The sequence below is a fragment of the Colobus angolensis genome, unplaced genomic scaffold (genome assembly GCF_000951035.1).
Source record: "Colobus angolensis palliatus isolate OR3802 unplaced genomic scaffold, Cang.pa_1.0 Scaffold22, whole genome shotgun sequence".
Taxonomy (NCBI): Eukaryota; Metazoa; Chordata; class Mammalia; order Primates; family Cercopithecidae; genus Colobus; species Colobus angolensis.
In genome coordinates, this window is record NW_012115377.1 from 1,607,220 (window position 1) to 1,626,970 (window position 19,751).

General features: G+C 59.3%; 2 protein-coding genes across 2 annotated transcripts in view; one reads left to right on the plus strand and one right to left on the minus strand.

Annotated features, from left to right (window-relative positions):
• The window catches only part of LOC105512942 (hepatoma-derived growth factor-related protein 2), an 18,009-nt gene extending 16,409 nt beyond the window's left edge, over positions 1-1,600 (plus strand). Inside the window, exons 12-13 of the mRNA XM_011943615.1 lie at positions 575-701; positions 1,291-1,600. Coding sequence (XP_011799005.1) covers positions 575-701; positions 1,291-1,390 — 227 coding nt within the window. The 3' untranslated portion in view covers positions 1,391-1,600. The remainder of the gene's footprint in view (positions 1-574; positions 702-1,290) is intronic.
• Positions 1,601-3,609: 2,009 nt separating this feature from the next.
• On the minus strand, positions 3,610-18,554 carry PLIN4 (perilipin 4). The gene is given in 7 exon segments (XM_011943466.1): positions 3,610-4,451; positions 4,537-4,623; positions 9,001-9,188; positions 10,375-11,852; positions 11,854-13,730; positions 17,054-17,115; positions 17,981-18,554. Coding segments are annotated over 7 exon segments (4,176 nt in total). The 5' UTR covers positions 18,132-18,554; the 3' UTR covers positions 3,610-4,118.
• Between the last annotated feature and the right edge of the window lie 1,197 nt (positions 18,555-19,751).

Below are 19,751 nucleotides of genomic sequence, written 5' to 3' on the forward strand. Positions count from 1 at the left end.
TTTTTAGTAGAGACGGGGTTTCACTGTGTTAGCCAGGATGGTCTCGATCTCCTGACCTCGTGATCCGCCCACCTCGACCTCCCAAAGTGCTGGGATTACAGGTGTGAGCCACTGTGCCAGGCCAGGCCCCGCTAATTTTTGTATTTTTTGTAGAGACAGGGTTGCTGGCATTTTGCTCAGGCTGGTCTTGAACTCGTGGGCTCAAGTGAGCCTCACATCTCGGCCTCCCATGTGCTGGGATTGTGAGCCCCCGTACACAACCTCGTCTTCCTTTGTCTTTCCCAGGCTGCTGTGGGCTTTTCTCAGGGCTGCCGACATTCCCTTATTTCCTGGGCCCCCAGTTCTCCAGGCCAGTGTGGCTGGGGCTGGGGCCGGCTGCAGGATGGGACCATGCAGAGCCTGGCCTCCATGTCGGGAGCTTGCAGACCAGGCGGCAGGTGCCAGGGTCCAGGTGGATGGGCATGCATCACCCATGGTGCTCAGCTTGGCCCCTGGTCCATTCCCCGAGAGGGAAGGGTTCTGGGGTTCCCAGCTGGAGCCCAGCAGTGACCTGTGACCCCTCGGTCCCACTCAGATCTCTCAGCCCCGGTGAATGGCGAGGCCACGTCGCAGAAGGGGGAGAGCGTGGAGGACAAGGAGCATGAGGAGGGTCGGGACTCGGAGGAGGGGCCGAGGTGTGGTTCCTCTGAAGACCTGCACGAGTGAGTGTCCCGGGTCATGGGGTGTGGCCTCCTGAGTGGCAGCGGCATGATGCACACCGTGTCTGAGCCGCTCCGCCTGTGCCAGTCCCTCTGGGAAGGGTCCCAGGGATGTCGCCCCCTACTCAGGGGCTTCCCATCCTCACAGCTGACCCCAGGGTCCCGCTGGCTGGCACTTCCTTCCAGTGGCCCCCACTGAGGCAGCTCCAGGGCTTTAAGCCGCCTGCCCCTGGCCTCCTGGGAAGCTGGCTTCTTGCTGAGCCTCCAGGGTGGCCCAGGCAGGCCCTGAGCACGGGCACCCGGTTATCTGACGGTGCCAGCGCCCATCACGGTGGGCTGCTGTCTGGTAAAAGGCTCAGTGGAGTCACTCGCTTACATAGAAGCTGCCTTGTGCTAGGCCTGGCTGGTGCCAGCGTGGGGACCCTGGAGATGTTTGTGGTCTCTAGTGGCAGAAGACTGGCAGGAGGGTGGCACTCTAGCCTCAGGTGCCACAAACGGGCGCACACTCCTCAGTGCCCGTCCCATCTGACCGCCCCATAAGCAGGGCAGGGGCGGGAGGGCATCCTCACACTGCCTTTGCTGTTCCCACCAGCAGCCTACGGGAGGGCCCCGACCTGGACAGGCCTGGGAGCGACCGGCAGGAGCGCGAGAGGGCACGGGGGGACTCGGAGGCCCTGGACGAGGAGAGCTGAGCCGTGGGCAGCCAGGCCCAGCCCCCGCCCGAGCTCAGGCTGCCCCTCTCCTTCCCTAGCTCGTGGGAGAGCAGAGCGGAGAACTGTGGGGAACGCCGTGCTGTTTGTATTTGTTCCCTTGGGTTTTTTTTTTTTCTGCCTAATTTCTGTGATTTCCAACCACCATGAAATGACTATAAAGGGTTTTTTAATGAAAAAAGAAATCACTTTTATTGGCTTGGTTTTCTAGCATTGCTGGTGCGGTGGGGGCCTGAGCTGGGGAGCAGTTGGCAGCGTCACTGGGCCTGTTTGGGACTGGGTTGAGCCATCGAGCCACCGTGAGAAGCAACTGAAAGGCCGGTGGCGGGAGAGCTGGGCGGGAGCAAGCCTTTCCCAGGCGACAAGAGGGAGAAACCGGGGCCGCTAAGCTTTGAGGCCTGCTCCCCACCCGGGAGGCGGGGGCTTGATGCTTCCTGTGTCTGGCAGCCCAGCATCCAGGCAGGTGAGCAGGTCAGATGTGGGGAGGGCGAGGGTCCCCAAGGCTGGGCTGGGAGGGTGGAGACCCGGCCTTCCCTGAGGACCACTGCTAGCTGACAGTGATCTCCAGTGTTCAAGGGGCGTGGGCCTCAGGGGCCGGCCTCGACTCACCCGCACCCTGTGTGACTTTGGGCAAGTTGCCCTCCCACTCTGGGCTTCTCTTTCCTTCTCTGCATAAGGGACTGTCACGTGGGGACGGCCCCTAGCAAGTCACACCGTGCACCGGAGTTGCTTATTCCACAGTGGCGTCTCGGGTTTGTCCTCCTGCCCAGCATGGCCGAGTTGCCTCCGTCCCAGTAAGAATTAGGCTCTGGTATGACGGGAAGGGACTTCCTGAGCCCCGGCTCCGTGCTTGGTTGGCTGGACATAAGCTGCAGTCACTGTGCCTGGATTTCTGCAAATGGCTGTGTCTGGTGTCCTAGCCTCCGCTGGCCATGGGTGTCAGGCTGAGGAGAAGGCTCAGGATGGCTCCTGACCTGTCCCCTCTCACGGCCTGTCACCTGAGGCTGCCCCTGCTGTGCCGGCTTCCCCGGTTCGGAGCTGAGCTGAATGCCCCGGCCCCTCACGGTCCCTGGTGCGCACCGTGACCCCTGGGGGCCAGTAGTCCCTCCACCCTTCCTCCCCACTTCCTCCCCCCGGGTCTGGGGTTCCTGGGCTCGTGTCCTAGGAGAGCGTGGGAAGGGGACAGAAAGGTTCTCTTACCGGGTGAGTGGGGGTATGGCTTCCTGGGGAGGCCGGGCTGAACGGCTCTTCCCCCTGGACTGAGCACAGCCGCAGCGCACCTCTCACACCTGACCTGAGCCTGCCAGCCTCCACGGCCTGGGCCAGCCTGAGAGCACCGGGTCGGGTGACCTTGCCAGGTGGGTGGGTCCGCTGCCGCCAGTGTCTCGATGCCCACAGCCTCCCCAGCCCCGCTTCCTCTGCAGCCCAGCGCTTGGGTGGGTGGTCCTGAGGACCCAAGGGAGTGTGCGGGGGAGAAGGGGCTGTGTCACAGGCACGCAGCCTCTGTGGCTGTTCCCAGCCCTGCCCGATCCCTCCATGAAGCACAGTTCCCTGTGAGGAAGCCATTCGTCTGTTCTCCAGGGGCCGCCGCTGGGCCCAGCCTCCCCTGGGGCCTCAGAGCCCCAGGTGCCCGGCCAAGGCCTCTGGTGGGCAGCTGGAGGCAGAAGCCTGTTTGCTTGTTTTTGTACCACCCCCTGCAAATCGCACAGTCTTAAGCCAGGCTGGTGCAAAGCCCCAGCTGTGGCTGCCGTGCTCCTGGCAGCTTTGTTCCCGCTGTGAGGCCACCCCAGGGGTCAGCAAAGGCAGTAGCAGCCTGCCTTCGGATGCTGGCAGTTTGACATTTTCTTTTTCTTTTTTTTTTCCCTTGAGACAGAGTCTTGCTCTGTCGCCCAGGCTGGAGTGCAGTGGCACAATCTCGGCTCACTGCAAGCTCTGCCTCCCGGGTTCATGCCATTCTCCTGCCTCAGCCTCCCGAGTAGCTGGGACTACAAGCGCCCGCCATCATGCCCGGCTCATTTTTTGTATTTTTAGTAGAGACAGAGTTTCACCATGTTAGCCAGGATGGTCTCAATCTCCTGACCTCGTGATCCGCCCCTCTCGGCCTCCCGAAGTGCTGGGATTACAGGCGTGAGCCACAGCGCCCTGCCAAGTTTCACATTTTCTAGTACCTTCTAGTATGAGGGAATGTGGTTCTTAAGACCCTCAAGGTGCACTTAAGGCCAGAGACCCGCTTTCAGCACAAGGACAGAGCTGCCTGGAGCCTGGGATGCCACAGCACTGCCTGCACCGCTGGTAGCTGGGGGCCCCTGCTACAGGACTTGAAGAGCCCTGCTAGATATAAAAGGGTTGCTATCGGGGCAAATGGATGCCCTTCCAGACTGGGCACGCTGCTTTTTCTCTTTCCTAATTGCAGTACTCGCTCAGGGTCTTCAAGGGAAGGCTCCTGGCTGGCGGTCTGAGCGACCCCAGGCTCCAAGAGGGGCAGGCAGTGTTGGGGAGGAGGTGGGAGGTGCAGGCAGGCCCGGAGCAGGGCGTGGGGTGGCTCCGCTCAGAAGGTCACTGCCTCCGCAGCCCCTCAGTGCTCAGCCAGCTGCAGCCCCAAAGGTCTAGGGCTTTAGGAAACCGATCCAGGTTTGGGGCTGGAGAGAAGGTTCTGAGGCAGCTCCTCCCTGGGCAGAGCAGGGCGACCCTGCCCTGGGCCTGCAGGCTCCTACAGCTGCTGCCCGCCAGAGGGCAAGGCGAAGGGCCCTACCAGCCAGCTGAGCGGGGGGTTGTGCTGTAGGCCCTCCAGCAGCTGCTCTAGCCCCTGCCACGCCTGGTGCACACCCTCACGGCACTGCACCAGCTGCTCTGCGGGCAGCGCCTCTACAGAGCCGGCCGAGGCCACGACGCCATAGAGCTCACAGAGGCTGCGCCGCGCCCACTTCACCGGCTGCTGGAGCTCGGCGGGCAGGCCCTGGAGGCTGGAGGCCAGGCCACTGTAGACCGTGTGCAGCTGCTGGAGAAGGCCGCAGACCCTGGACAGCGCCCCGGCGTCCCGCTCCTGTGGGAGGAAGGCGCAAGGTGAGTGGAGACCCACGGGTGGGGTGGGGTGGGGTGGGGGGACCCCAGCCCTGTGCCAGACCCACCTCCTGGACAGCAGCATCCTCCACACTGGCACCTGAGCCCTGGTCCAGACACGGCTGCCCCTCTGGAGCCTGCTGGGCCTCTTCAATCTGGAGAGAGAGTACAGTGGGGAGATGATGGCGTCTTGGCAAAGACCTTTCACAGCCCCCACCTCCCCCTCCCCCAGGGACCTGGGCACATTCAGAGTCCTGGGAGAAAGGCTGCGAATTCCAAGTCAGTTGTACCACAGTGGACGTGTTGTTTCGCAGAAAGAAGCAGTGGTTCACACTTCCCCACGAGGTCACCAGGGAGCACATGTAACACAGCATTCGTGGTGTCACGTCACTCCTCACTCCTAAACCCTCCTGTGGCTGCCCAGTGCCCTTAAGATAAAACCCAGCTCCTCAGCATGGCCTTGGTGGGCTGGCCCCTGGGACACCTCTGGCCTCATCTCCCATCACACCCCACTGCTGTCTCCACTGCAGCCACACTGGCTCCATTCTGCCCTCCGGCCACTCCAGCAGGCTCCTGCCCCAGGGCCTTTGCACACACTGCCCACTCAGCCCAGAGCCTGCTTCCCCGGCCCTTCACAAGGCCCGCGTTCAGCCTCAGCTCCAGGTGACTCTTGGCGAAACCTTCCCGGCCCATGGTGTGGCAGCCCCAGTCCCTCCCGTCACATCTGCTCCTCTCCTCGGGGGCACAGCGCGCGGCTTTGGTGTTCATTGACTTGGTGTTTATCCGCCCCTTGAGGGGGAACGCTCAGGACTCTGTCCTCGTTGCTGTGTCCCCAGCACGTGGCACCCACGCCCTGCCACCCTGTCCACTGGGCCCCGTCTTCCTCCTCATCTCAACGGCTGGTGGGGATGTGGCACGCGGTCAAAATGTCAACTCCAGACTGCTGTCGCCCTCCCAGCCCTCGCCGCACCAGTGCTGGACACCTGAAGCCAGCTGCGTATACAGACGCGTCCCCTCAGTGTCCCCCCAGGCATCTCCCCTCACCCTGTCTAAGGCCAGACTCCTAATATCCACTCTGCAACCCACCCGGCCTCCCCTCAGGCCCCTGCTCTCCTTGTCTGCTCAGATTACAAGCCTCAGGGGTCTCCTAGGGTCTCTTCTCTCTCTCGCCTCCTACATCAGACCCGGGCAGCTCTGACTTCAAAACACCCAGAGCCTTAGCTGTTTCTCACCACCACAGCGTGACTCCTGAGGTCCGGCAACACTGGCCTGGGTTTACGTCCCACTGTCTCCACCTCCGTCCTTTGCCCCCGCCCGGTGGCCTGACCTCCCCATCAGAGCGATCCTTTTAAATGAGACTCGCCTTGGATCAGGTCACTCCTCTGCCCAGAGCCCTCCCGGGCTGCCCCCTCCCTCAGGGTGGAAGGCCAGGTCCAGCCCGACCTGCCCCGTCCCGTCGTCACTCGGCTCCAGTCACCCAGACCTCCTTCTTGCTGTTCTGCCAGGGATAGTCCTGCCCCGGGGCCTTTTCACGGCCTGTGCCCTCTGCTCAGATTATACTCCTGCCCATTCTGACACTCCCTCTCTGTCATTTAGACCTGACTTCAAGAGTCCCCTCTTCAGGGTGACCAGCCCCAGCACAGCCACTTCCTTATCCGAGTACATGTTCCATGTTTCCAAGCATCATCCGACACCCTAAACATTCATCTGTGACTTGTCTTCCCCAACAACGGCGTCCCCCCTCGAGGGCAGGCCTGGGTTCTTGGGATATCCAAGGCCTTCAGTAGCACTTAAAGGAACAAGTGAGGCGTGATGAGTCACACACCACATCCCATTTCCCAGCCCCGCATCCTTCACGTGTGGCCCTGAGCACAGCTCTTCTCTTTCTGTGGCCTCCGTCTCCCCTTCTGAAAAATGCCTGGGCTGAGCTCTGGCCCAGGCTACTTTGCTGTGAGGATTCAAAGGTGGGAAAAGGCTTTGATCAGCCGCTCGCACCGCGCCACGAGGGTGGGCCCGTTCCTTCTTTCCTCCATGGCGTTTACGGAACGCCTTGCAAGTGCGCCGTTGGCCCACGTGCCAGAGGCGCAGCAGCGACTGTCCAGCTGGGGGTGGCCACAGTGACATGAGGTGTCCCAAGGGTCCCTAGGACAGACTGGCCCCCAACACTGTGGACACGGGGGCTGCATGTTTCTCTGAGGTGGGGCCGCCCTGGGCGCTACAGGGTGCTGAGCAGCGTCCCTGGCCTCCACTGTCTCCACCAGGGGCTTGCCCCAGTTGTGACAACCACAGATGTCCCCTGGGGGCAGGTCATCCGCACTGAGAACCCTGGGTTAGACCCTCAAACTGTGGCTTGTCGGCCAGGCACAGTGGCTTACACCTATAATCCCAACACTTGGGAGGCCAAGGTGGGTGGATCACGAGGTCAGGCGATTGAGACCATCCTGGCTAACACGGTGAAACCCCGTCTCTACTAAAAATACAAAATATTAGCCGGGTGTGGTGGCGGGCACCTGTACTCCCAGCTACTCGGGAGGCTGAGGCAGGAGAATGGCGTGAACCCGGGAGGCGGAGCTTGCAGTTATCCGAGATCCAGTCACTGCACTCCAGCCTGGGCAACAGAGCGAGACTCTGTCTCAAAAAAAAAAAAAAAAAACAGCAGCTTGTCACAGACCCCTGGATGTTAACTGAAAACACAGTGGCCTGGGCTGCATGCCAGGAATCCTGACCGAGGGTGGCATCTTGAGGTCTGTCACGGCCCGCCGGGGTGGGGTTGCTGCCCACCAACATGTAAAAGCTGTGACTGCTGGGCACGGTGGCTCACGCCTGTCACCCCAACACTTTGGGAGGCCAAGGCAAGAGGATTGCTGGGGCCCAGAAGCTCAAGACCAGCCTGGGCTACTTAGGGAGGCCCCATCTCTACAAAAAATTTAAATTAACGAGGTGTGGTAATATGCACCCAAAGGCTGAGGCAGGAGGATCACTTGAACCCAGGAGTTTAAAACCAGCCTGGGCAACATAGCAAAATCTAATCTCTACTAAAAATACAAATAAATACTAGCTGGGCGTTGTGGTCGTGCCAGTTGTCCAGTTACCTGGGAGGCTTAGAGGGAAGGATCTCTTGAGCCCAGTAGTTTGAAGCTGCAGTGAGCCATGATCAAGCGCCTGTAGTCCAGCCTGGGTGGCAGAGCAAGACCCTGGCTCACTGTCTCAAAAAAACAAAACTCGGCCAGGCGCAGTGGTTCACGCCTGTAATCCCAGTACTTTGGGAGGACGGGGCAGGTGGATCGTGAGGTCAAGAGATCAAGACTATCCTGGCTAACATGGTGAAACCCCATCTCTGCTAAAAAATACAAAAAAAAATTTAACCTGGCATGATGGCGGCGCCTGTAGTCCCAGCTACTGGGGAGGCTGAGGCGGGAGAATGGCGTGAACCCGGGAGGCAGAACTTGCAGTGAGCCGAGTTCACGCCACTGCACTCCAGCCTGGGCAACAGAGCAAGACTCTGTCTCAAAAAACAAACAAACAAACAAAACAACTCTAGAACAGTCCTGTGAGATTCTGCCTCCAGGGACGCACAACAGCATCTAGAGCAAATGTTGGCCCTCAGGACTGGGGAGGGGGAGACTGGAGGCCAGGGACACTGCTCAGCTCCCTGCAGGGACCAGGATGACCCCACCCCAAAGAATGATGCGGCCCGTGGGAGGAGAGGACCACTCTGGCCAGGGCACGTGACCCCTGGATGCATCGGAGTCACCTTGAGTTGGGTCCTTTCCAGTGTGTACTGCAGCCCCAGGCCCTGTGGGTTCCCTGGATCCCATCCCGGCTTCACGTTCCCCAGCCACAGCGCCGCCTTTCCACCCTCCTAACACACCCAGCTTGCTCCCCAGTAGCTTGCTGTCCTGTCCCTGCTTTTGGGGGGCTTTGTACAGCTGTCTCCCCATCAGTCAGGATGGGACCCAGAGGGACAGCCTTCCTGCTCAGCCCACATCCCCCTCTGCAGATATTGTTTTGCTATCTTTGTGTCCCCGCTGTCCTCATTTTTTTTTTTCTCTCGAGACAGTCTTGCTCTGTCGCCCAGGCTGGAGTGCAGTGCCACGATCTTGGCTTACTGCAACCTCCGCCTCCTGGGTTCAAGTGATTCACCTGCCTCAGCCCCCCAGGTAGCTGGGATTACAGGCGTGCGCCACCACGCCTGGCTAATTTTTGTATTTTTAGTAGAGACAGGGTTTCTCTGTGTTGGTCAGGCTGATCTCGAACTCCTGACCTCAAGTGATCCGCCTGCCTCAGCCTCCCAAAGTGCTGGGATTAGAGGCATGAGCCACCATGCCTGGCCACCCGCTGTCTTTAAAAATCTCATCTATCTCTGTTGCCCTTGCCGGGAGGCAAGCCCATGAGTACAGACCCATGGCCATCGGTGGTGCTGACGGCATCATCTCCCAGACGCTCAGTCAGTACCTGCAGCTAGGTGAGTCCTGGGCAGGAGTTCTAAGAAGTGCCCTGGGGAAGGGGCAGCAGTAGGCGGAGGCTCTTACCAGCTTGAAGCAATCCTGGAGCTGGGCCAGAGTGTCTCTGGCTTGGAACTGGCCATGCTGCAGGTGGCTCACCGTGTGTTCAAATGCCCGCTGGCGGAAGCTGGGACCCAGGTCACCTAAACGAACGAAGTAGCTCCCCTGCTCCGCTGATAGCACCTTCGGCCCGGGCTGGGAGGCAGCCAGCTGAGCTGGAAAGGAAGGTGCACTGCTGAGTCCCAGAGGCCCCTCAGAGCACTGGGGCTTGGGCTTTATAAAAGTTAAGTGAGGCCGGGCGCAGTGGTTCACGCCCGTAATCCCAGCACTTTGGGAGGCCGAGGCGGGTGGATCACCTGGGGTCAGGAGTTCGAGACCAGCCTGGCCAACATGGTGAAACCCAATCTTTACTAAAAATACAAAATAATAATAGTAATTAGCCAGGTATGGTGGTGGGCACCTATAATTCCAGCTACCCAGGAGGGTGAGGCAGGAGAATCACTTGAACCCGGGAAGCATGGAGGTTGCAGTGAGCTGACACTGTGCCACTGCACCCCAGCCTGGGCAGCAAGAGCAAGGCTCTGCCTCAAAAATAAGTAAAAATAAAAAATGAAGCTGGGTCTAGTGGCTCATGCCTATAATCCCAGCACTTTGGGAGGCTGAGACTGGAGGATCACTTGAACTCAGGAGTTTGAGGCCAGCATGGGCAACATAGGGAGACCTGTCTCTACAAAAAAAATACATAGCCGGGCATGGTGGTCCTAGCTCCTTGAGAGGCTGAAGCAGGAGGATCACTTGAGCCCAAGAGGTTGGGGCTGTAGTGAGCTATGAACGCACCACTGCACTCCAGTGTGGGCGACAGAGCAAGACCTCGTGTCTAATAAAACGAAAAAGGGCCGGGCGCTCTCATGTGTAATCTCAACACTTTGGGAGGCTGAGGCAAGAGGATCATTTGAGCCCAGGAGCTCAAGACCAGCCTAGGCAACATAGCGAGACCCCCATCTGAAACAAACCAAATAAATACGTCTTTTAAAAAAAAGTCAAGGGCCCAGCTGGGCACGGTGTCTCACACCTGTAATCCCAGCACTTTGGGAGGCCGAGACAGGCGGATCACGAGGCCAGGCGATCGAGACCATCCTGGCTAACGTGGTAAAACTCCGTCTCTGCTAAAAATAACAAAAAAATTAGCCGGGTGTGGTGGCGGGCGCCTGTAGTCCCAGCTACTCGGGAGGCTGAGCAGGAGAATGGCGTGAACCCGGGAGGCGGAGCTTGCAGTGAGCCGAGATTGCACCACTGCTCTCCAGCCTGGGTGACAGAGCAAGACTCTGTCTCCAAAAAAAAAAAAAAAAAAAAAGTCAAGGGTCCGCTAGCAGCTGTGCCTGAACCCGGGCATCCCCTCACCTTGCTCTTCCGCATTCATGGGGTGGAAGATGTCCCCCAGTCCCTCCAACTCATTCCGCAGCATTGCCAAGCGTGGGGCTTCTTTGGGGCTGTGTGTGGTGGCCAAGGGCCCCATGTCCTCCCTGCCCAGGGCGACCTCTTGGGTGAACGTGGCCACGTCAGTCGCAAGGCTCTTGGTTGTGGCTGTGGCTTCCCAGGCAGGCTCCAGGCCTACACTGAGTATATCTGGGGGCCTGGAGACGCCAGCAAACGGGGCCTCTCGGGGGCTCAGGACAGTGTGCTCCCCACCATTGTCTGTGGTCCTGGAACTGGTGAGTCCACCCCAGGAGGTGGCCTGGGTACTAGGTAACCAATTCTGGAAGGTGCTGAGGCCAGTGTGGATGGCTCCTGTTGCCACGTTCCCTGACCCCATGAGCCCAGCAGACGCTGTGTCTTTGGTTCCGGTCAGCACTGCCTTGGTGGTGTCCAGGCCCCCCTGGACGGCCCCTTTGGCCGTGCTCATGGCACCGGTCACCCCACTGCAGACGGTGTCCTTGGTACCCGTTAGCACAGCCTTGGAGGTGTCCACGCCGGTCTGCATGGTTCCTTTGGCCACATTCACTGCCCCCACGACTCCAGTAGTCACTGCATCCTTAGTGCCACTCAGCACCATCTTGGCTGTGTCCACACCTGTCTGAACGGTCCCTTTGCCCACATTCACAGCACCAGTGACTCCACTGCAGACGGTGTCCTTGGTACCGGTCAGGACAGTCTTGGTGGTGTCCACGCCGGTCTGGATAGTCCCTTTGGCCAAGTTCACAGCGCCTGTGAGCCCAGTGGACACAGTGTCTTTACTGCCAGTCAGGACAGACTTTGTAGTGGCCAGGCCCCCCTGGACGGCCCCTTTGGCCACATTCGCGGCACCGGTCACCCCACTGCAGACGGTGTCCTTGGTACCGGTTAGGACAGTCTTGGTGGTGTCCATGCCAGTCTGGACGGTCCCTTTGGCGACATTCACTGCCCCCATGAGCCCGGTAGTCACTGTGTCCTTGGTGCCGGTCAGCACGGTCTTGGCTGTGTCTACACCCATCTGGACGGCCCCCTTGGCCACGTTTGCTGCCCCCATGAGCCCAGTGGACACTGTGTCTTTCGTACCCATGACCACAGACTTGGTGGTGTCCAGGCCCCCCTGGACGGCCCCTTTGGCCACGTTCACGGCACCGGTCACCCCACTGCAGACGGTGTCCTTGGTACCGGTTAGGACAGTCTTGGTGGTGTCCACGCCGGTCTGGACGGTCCCTTTGGCCAAGTTTACAGCACCTGTGAGCCCAGTGGACACAGCGTCTTTAGTGCCCGTCAGGACAGACTTGGTGGTGTCCAGGCCCCCCTGGACAGCCCCTTTGGCCACATTCGCGGCACCGGTCACCCCGCTACAGACGGTGTCCTTGGTACCCATGACCACAGACTTGGTGGTGTCCAGGCCCCCCTGGACAGCCCCTTGCCACATTCGCGGCACCGGTCACCCCGCTACAGACGGTGTCCTTGGTACCGGTTAGGACAGTCTTGGTGGTGTCCATGCCAGTCTGGACGGTCCCCTTGGCGACATTCATCGCCCCCATGAGCCCGGTAGTCACTGTGTCCTTGGTGCCAGTCAGCACGGTCTTGGCTGTGTCTACACCTGTCTGGATGGCCCCTTTCGCCACATTCACGGCACTGGTCACCCCACTGCCAAGGGTATCCTTTGTACCTGTAGCGATATTTTGGGTCGTGTTCAGCCCAGTTTGCACGGCCCCCTTGGCCACGTTCACGGCACCAGTGACCCCAGTGCAGACAGTGTCCTTGGTACCGGTCAGCACAGTCTTGGTGGTGTCCACGCCAGTCTGGACGGCCCCTCTGGCCACATTCATGGCACCGGTGACCCCACTGCAGACGGTGTCCTTGGTACCGGTCAGGACAGTCTTGGTGGTGTCCACGCCGGTCTGGACGGTCCCTTTGGCCAAGTTCACAGCGCCTGTGAGCCCAGTGGACACAGCGTCTTTAGTGCCAGTCAGGACAGACTTGGTGGTGTCCAGGCCCCCCTGGACAGCCCCTTTGGCCACATTCGCGGCACCGGTCACCCCGCTACAGACGGTGTCCTTGGTACCGGTTAGGACAGTCTTGGTGGTGTCCATGCCAGTCTGGACGGTCCCTTTGGCGACATTCACTGCCCCCATCAGCCCAGTAGTCACTGTGTCCTTAGTGCCGGTCAGCACGGTCTTGGCTGTGTCTACACCCGTCTGGACGGCCCCCTTGGCCACGTTTGCTGCCCCCGTGAGCCCGGTGGACACTGTGTCTTTCGTACCCACGACCACAGACTTGGTGGTGTCCAGGCCCCCCTGGACGGCCCCTTTGGCCACGTTCATGGCACTGGTCACCCCGCTGCAGACGGTGTCCTTGGTACCGGTTAACACAGTCTTGGTGGTGTCCACGCCGGTCTGGACGGTCCCTTTGGCCAAGTTTACAGCACCTGTGAGCCCAGTGGACACAGCGTCTTTAGTGCCAGTCAGGACAGACTTGGTGGTGTCCAGGCCCCCCTGGACGGCCCCTTTGGCCACGTTCACGGCACCGGTCACCCCACCGCAGACGGTGTCCTTGGTACCAGTTAGGACCGTCTTGGTGGTGTCCATGCCAGTCTGGATGGTTCCTCTGGCCAAGTTCATGGCACCAGTTACCCCACTACAGATGGTATCCTTTGTACCTGCTGCGATATTTTGGGTTGTGTTCAGCCCGGTTTGCATGGCCCCCTTGGCCACGTTCGCTGCCCCCGTGAACCCAGTGGATACTGTGTCTTTCGTACCCATGACCACAGACTTGGTGGTGTCCAGGCCCCCCTGGACGGCCCCTTTGGCCAAGTTCATGGCACCAGTCACCCCACTGCAGACGGTGTCTTTGGTACCTGTTAGGACAGCCTTGGAGGTGTCCACGCCAGTCTGGACAGTCCCTTTGGCTAAGTTCACTGCCCCCATGACTCCAGTAGTCACTGTGTCTTTGGTGCCGGTCAGCACAGTCTTGGTGGTGTCCACGCCGGCCTGTACGGTCCCTTTGGCCACATTCACTGCCCCCGTGAGCCCAGCAGACACCGTGTCCTTGGTGCCAGTGAGGACAGCCTTCGAGGTGTCCAGACCCCCTTGGACGGCCCCCTTAGCCATGTCCACAGCCCCTGTAACCCCGACGGACACCGCCTCCTTGGTGCCCGTGAGTGCAGACCGAGTGGTATCCAGGCCTCCCTGGACCACTCCCTTAGCCGCATCCACCACGCTGGCCATCCCGGAGGAGACGGCATCCTTGGCCCTGGACATCTTGGAACACACCAGGTCTTTGGCCCCGGACACCATCTGCTGAGAAAGGACACAGGTGATCAAGAGAAGGACTGAGAGGCATACTCCACCTGGATGTCTGCCAGCCCAGCCCCCTAGTGTGCCTTGGGGCAAGGAACTGCAGCCACCCAGAGGCCCCCACCTTCTCAAAAAGCAAGCTGCTTCCTCACCCCAACCCCGGTCAACCACTCATCGGGCTGTAGGGTGGCACCCTGGCCCTCCAGGATGAAGTCCCCATGAGCTCGCAGCTCCAGCCTCTTCCATTCTCATGCGCCCCCTTCCCCTGCTGCAGGCAGGCCTCGTCCGTGACAGCACGTCCCAGGCCTGGACTCAGCACAGGTCCTACAGTTACATCTCTGTTCCTCTTGCTTATTCTCCATTCATGGCAAATGTTGAGCCTGGTATCCTAGTGACACCAGGGAGACCAAAATCGCTTATTAAAATCATTATATCCAGGCTGGGGGTGATGGCTGATGCCTGCAATCCTGGCACGTTGGGAGGCCAAGGTGGGAGGATCACTTGAGCCCAGGAATTCAAGATCAGCCTGGGTAACCAAACAAGACCCAAATTTCTACAAAATTTTAACAATTGGCTGGGTGGTGGTGCACACCTGTAGTCCCAGCTACTTGGGAGGCTAAGGCGGGAGGATTGCTTGAGCCCAGGAGGTTGAGGCTGTAGTGAAATATGATCATACCACTGTACTCCAGCCTGGGCCACAGAATGAGATTCTGTCTCAAAAATAATAATATATTCAGGCTGGGCGCAGTGGCTCATGCCTATAATCTCAGCACTATGGGTGGCTAAGGTGGGAGGATTGCTTGAGCCCAGGAGTTTAAGAGCAGCCTGGGCAACAGGGAGACCCCATGTAATTACAGGGAGTAATTGGGGCTCATGCCTGTAATCCCAGCACTTTGGGAGGCCAAGGCAGGTGGATCACCTGAGGTCAAGAGTTCGAGACCAGCCTGACCAACATGGTCAAACTCCATCTCTACTAAAAATACAAAAATTAGCTGGGCATGGTGGTGGGTACCTGTAATCCCAGCTACTCTGGAGGCTGAGGCAGGAGAATCGCTTGAACCCAGGAGGCAGAAATTGCAGTGAGCCGAGATCGCGCCATTGCACTCCAGCCTGGGTAACAGAGCGAGACTCTTGTCTCAAAAAAATAATAAAAGTAGGCCAGGTGTGGTGGCTCACGCCTGTAACCCCAGCACTTTAGGAGGCCGAGACAGGCGGATGACGAGGTCAGGAGATTGAGACCATCCTGGCTAACACGGTGCAACCTCGTCTCTACTAAAAATACAAAAAAATTAGCCAGGCGTGGTGGCGGGCGCCTGTAGTCCCAGCTACTTGGGAGACTGAGGCAGGAAAATGGCGTGAACCTGGGAGGCGGAGCCTGCAGTGAGCCAAGATCGTGCCACCGCACTCCAGCCTGGGCAACATAGTGAGACTCTATCTCAAAAATATATATATATTAATAATAATAACAGTTAAAAAAAAGCAAAAATGAATGAAGGTGATGATGGCCTAGGAGTTCTAACACTCATGTGTACCTATGAGGTGCTGTTTTGTTTGTTTTTTGAGACAGACTCTAACTCTGTCACCCAGGCTGGAGTGCAGTGGCACAATCTCAGCTCACTGCAGTCTCTGCCTCCTGGGTTCAAGCAATTTTCCTGCCTCAGCCTCCTGAGTAGCTGGAATTACAGGTGCCTGCCACCACGCTTGGCTAATTTTTGTATTTTTAGTAGAGACGGGGTTTCACCATATTGGCCAGGCTGGTCTCAAACTCCTGAGCTCAACTGATCTGCCCGCCTCAGCCTCCTCAAAGTGTTGGGTTTACAGGCATGAGCCACCGCGCCTGGCCAAGGTGCTGTTTTAATCCAGTAAGTTCTCAACTGGGTGATTCTGCCTCCAGGGGGCACTGGGTGATGTCTGGAGATATCTGTGGTTATCACAACTTGGGGAGACTCCTGGCATGGAGTAGGTGGAAGCCAGGGATGCTGCTTGGCACCCTGCAGTGCCCAGGATGGCCCCACCCCAGAGAACGATCCAACCCCAAATATCCACAGGACTGAGATTGAGAAGCCCTGAAATTATATTCTCAGAACCCATCTCCCCACTAACTTTGGCTCAGGTGAGCACCTTGGGCTCTGTAGTGGGAGAGACCCAGATTCAAGTCCCAGCTTTTTACCCTCTCCTGCCCTCGACACTCCCTGTGTGGCCTTAGGCAAGTCACATGCCCTCTCTGAGCTAATATCCTCATCTGGAAAATACTGATTAAACTGCTCCTCTTGCCAGGCGTGGTGGCTTATGCCTGTAATCCCAGCACTTTGGGAGGCTGAGGCGGGTGGATCACCTGAGGTCAGGAGTTCGAGACCAACCTGACCAACATGGTGAAACCCTGTCTCTACTAAAAATACAAAAATTAAGGCCGGGCACGGTGGCTCACGCCTGTAATCCCAGCACTTTGGGAGGCTGAGGTGGGCAGATCCTGAGGTCAGAAGATCGAGACCATCCTGGCTAACATGGTAAAACCCCATCTCTACCAAAAAAATACAAAAATTAGCCAGGCATGGTGGCGGGCAGCTGTAGTCCCAGCTACTCAGGAGGCTGAGGCAGGAGAATGGCGTAAACCCGGGAGGCGGAGCTTGCAGTGAGCCAAGATCCGGCCACTGCACTCCAGCCTGGGCGACAGAGCGAGACTCCGTCTCAAAAAAATAAAAGCAAAAAAATACAAAAATTAGCCAGGCATGGTGGCGGGCAGCTGTAGTCCCAGCTACTCAGGAGGCTGAGGCAGGAGAATGGCGTAAACCCGGGAGGCGGAGCTTGCAGTGAGCCAAGATCATCCCACTGCACTCCAGCCTGGTCAACACAGCAAGACTCCGTCTCAAAAAAAAAAAAAAATTAGCCGGGCATGGTGGTGGGCACTTGTCCCAGCTACTCGGGAGGCTGAGGCAGGAGAATCGCTTGAACCTGGGAGGTGGAGGTTGCAGTGAGCTGAGATCGTGCCATTGCACTCCAGCCTGGGTGAAACAGCGAAACTGCGTCTCAAAAAAATAAAAGTAGAAGATATAAAGTGGTTACACTGCTGTTGCTTTGGTCACATCGTTCCAGGCACAGTCCTGCGTAGACTGGAGCCTTACATGATTAGAGTGGGGTAGCACTGCACCCATTTCACAGATGTGGAAATAGAGGCTCAGAGGGGAAGCTCTGCCTGGGATCCCCAGGCTGTCTGCCTTCCCTCAGGCCCACAGCAGCCTCCCAGATGGCAGGAGCTGAAATGTCCCAGGAGGGGGCACCTGCAGGGCTCCTGCCACATCAGACCCTGCCCTGCACGTGCCTCTCACCTTTTCCGAAGGTTGCAACTCCTTCTCCGTCCATGGGGCCGTCTGTTCTGGGTGGGCGGCCACTATGGGGACAGGGGCCGGTCAGGGAGGGCGAGGGGATGCAGGTTAGAACCATCTACCCGGCTGCCCATTGTGCAATAGCCAGGCACGGCCTGAAAGGTCAGGAATGTTTCAGCTACCCCGCCAGGGACAGCAGGAGGTGACATCCACAGCTACCAGCCAGAACTGGTCTCCCCCCAACCCTGCTGGGGGCTCCCCCCAAGCCTAGGGCCGCTGTTTCCCGAAGCAGGGTTCCATGGAACTTCCTCTGCTGGGTGCTGGACACCCACCCTGAGTCCCGGGATTCAGAGAGCCTGGGTTGGGGGAGCAGCCCCTTGCCCAACCCACCCCGCCCCCGCTGCAGCTGCCTGCTGCCTGTCGCCAGGCCAAGGTATGTGGAGCAGAAGTCAGCTGCCTGGGGCTCTGGGCCCAGAGGGAGGCCCAGCTCAGGCAGCCGCCCCATCCCTGGGTTCCCTGTCATCGTCCCTGATTGCTCAAGCTGAGCCACAGGAGGCTGGGGAGCTCCCGGGCTGTGTGACCCCAGCGGAGCTGCTGCTTCTCCCTGGGAGTCTGGATCTCACTCTGATGAGCTCAGAGGGGCAGAGCACCCAGCCTGGCTCATGGTGCATCAGAAACGGGGTGCGGGGTAGGGGAACAGCCGAGAGACTGAGTGGGGGGCATTGCAGGGAGACAGGCTGGGTTGAAAGCCACCTTCAGCCACTCACCCACATATTTATGCCTCAGTTTCCCCATCTGCCACAAGATGTCCCACACACAGGCAAATATGGAAGGCTCGCCAAATGGCCAGAAGTCCCTGCCTGGGGAGCTCCTTCTCCCAGGTCCATGTGTAGAGTCCCCCCCGCACCCCCAGCTGGGCCGGCCACTCACCCTGAGCCTGTGGTAGGGCAGCCTCGGCGGCAGGCGCTCCTGCGGGGTCAGTGGCTGGCCGGGCTCTCGCCGAGCTGTGTACATTGGCCACCAGGTTCCGGGCAGAGCTGAAGCCAGGCAGGGACCCAAAGAAGGTGCCCAGGGTCTGCATTGGGGAGGGGGAGGTGTGCAGGATGAGCGGGCCAAGCCTCGGCAGGGACAGGGGTCGCAGGAAGCATCGATCAGCCCAATGCCACCCCAGCCCCTTGCTCCCAGGTGACCTCGGGAAAGTGTTTCAGCCACTCAGCCTCAGTTTCCACACCTGGGCAATGGGCAGACTCAGCCTGCCTCCCACGCACAGAGGAAAAGATCGTCTACCTGATCTCCAAAGACCTCCTCCTTCCAGGACCTCCACTGCACAGATGGGGAAACTGAGGCTCAGAGAGGGGCAGAGCTGAGGCCAGCCCAAAGTCACCCGCTGGGGAAGGTACCAAGGTCTGCGTGGGTCCCCCACCTCCAGCTCCAGGAAGGAAGGGGTTGGCATCATGGCTCCCAGAGCCTCCCCGCCAGCCCACCAAGGAAGCACCTCTCCAGACTCAAGACCCCAGGACTCTGAAGGTCACCTTCCCTGACTCTGGGGCATCTCCACGCCCCAGCAAGAATCTGCCCCCCGTTTCCTTTACCTTGCCCTTGGGTTTAGGGGGATCCCGTCTCCCTTCGTCTGGAGCAGACATAGTGCGAATGTGAGAAGCTGGAAGGGGGCAGAGAAGGTGCATGAATAGGGGTACCCCAGCCTTCCATCCCACACCCACAGCTCCCGAGAGCCTCAGCAGCCCCCGACACCCACCTGCAGGCCTGGCCTTGCCCTGGTGTCACTGAAGCAGACGTGGCCCCGTTCACCTGGACTGCGCGGCGGTCCCCCTGAGGACGGACTGGCCCGGCTGGCAGCTGGCTCTGCCCTCGGCTCCCTGGCCTTATAGGGTCCAGGGCAGACGCAGGCCCAGCCGGCAGGGGCAAGCGGCCAACGGGCCCGGGGGAGGCGGCCTGGACAGTCACGTGACCGCCTGCCCAGCCCAGTGTGGGCCCGGGCCCAGCACCTTTCCCCTGTTCCCTGCCCACAGCTTGCACCAGGCTGAGTGGCTCACAGGCCAGCTGGGCTCCCCTCTTGGGCCCCCTGAGGGACTGCTTGTGTGTCGTCCTGCCTCCAGTTCCATCCACAAGATGGGTCTAGTTCAAATCCCCGCTGTGCCAGGATGCCTTGACTGGTTACCATCTTTGTGCCTCAGTTTCCTCTCTCGTACTCTGCACCACGTCCCGTAGCGTCCAGCTTCCTCTCTGCTCTCATCTCCCCCAGCTTCCTCCTTCACTTGCTTCACCCCAGTCACACAGGCCTCCTTGCTGTGCCTCTAGCACACCTGGCACAGTCCTGCCTTAGGGCGTCTGCACGGGCTGTGCCCTCTGCCTGGAACACCTCCCCACATGTTCTCACAGAACAGTGCCTGGCATACATTTGGTGCTTAATACACATTTGGCTCAATAGAGCAACACAGAGAGTGATTGTGAGCCTCTGTGAGATGAGGTCATGCACTGAACAAATGGTACCTTTGCGTTACCCAGGCAGAAGCAGGGTCTCAGGGTCTCTGCGAGGAGCAGAGGGTGTCCTCAGTGTGGAGCGGAGCCCATCCCTCCCTAGAAGGGACTTGGACCAAAATGCAGACCAAGATGGAGCACCAGCCAAGCTGGGGGCACCCTAGGAGTGGAAACTCAGCCTGGGGGGCTTGGGCCAACCCAG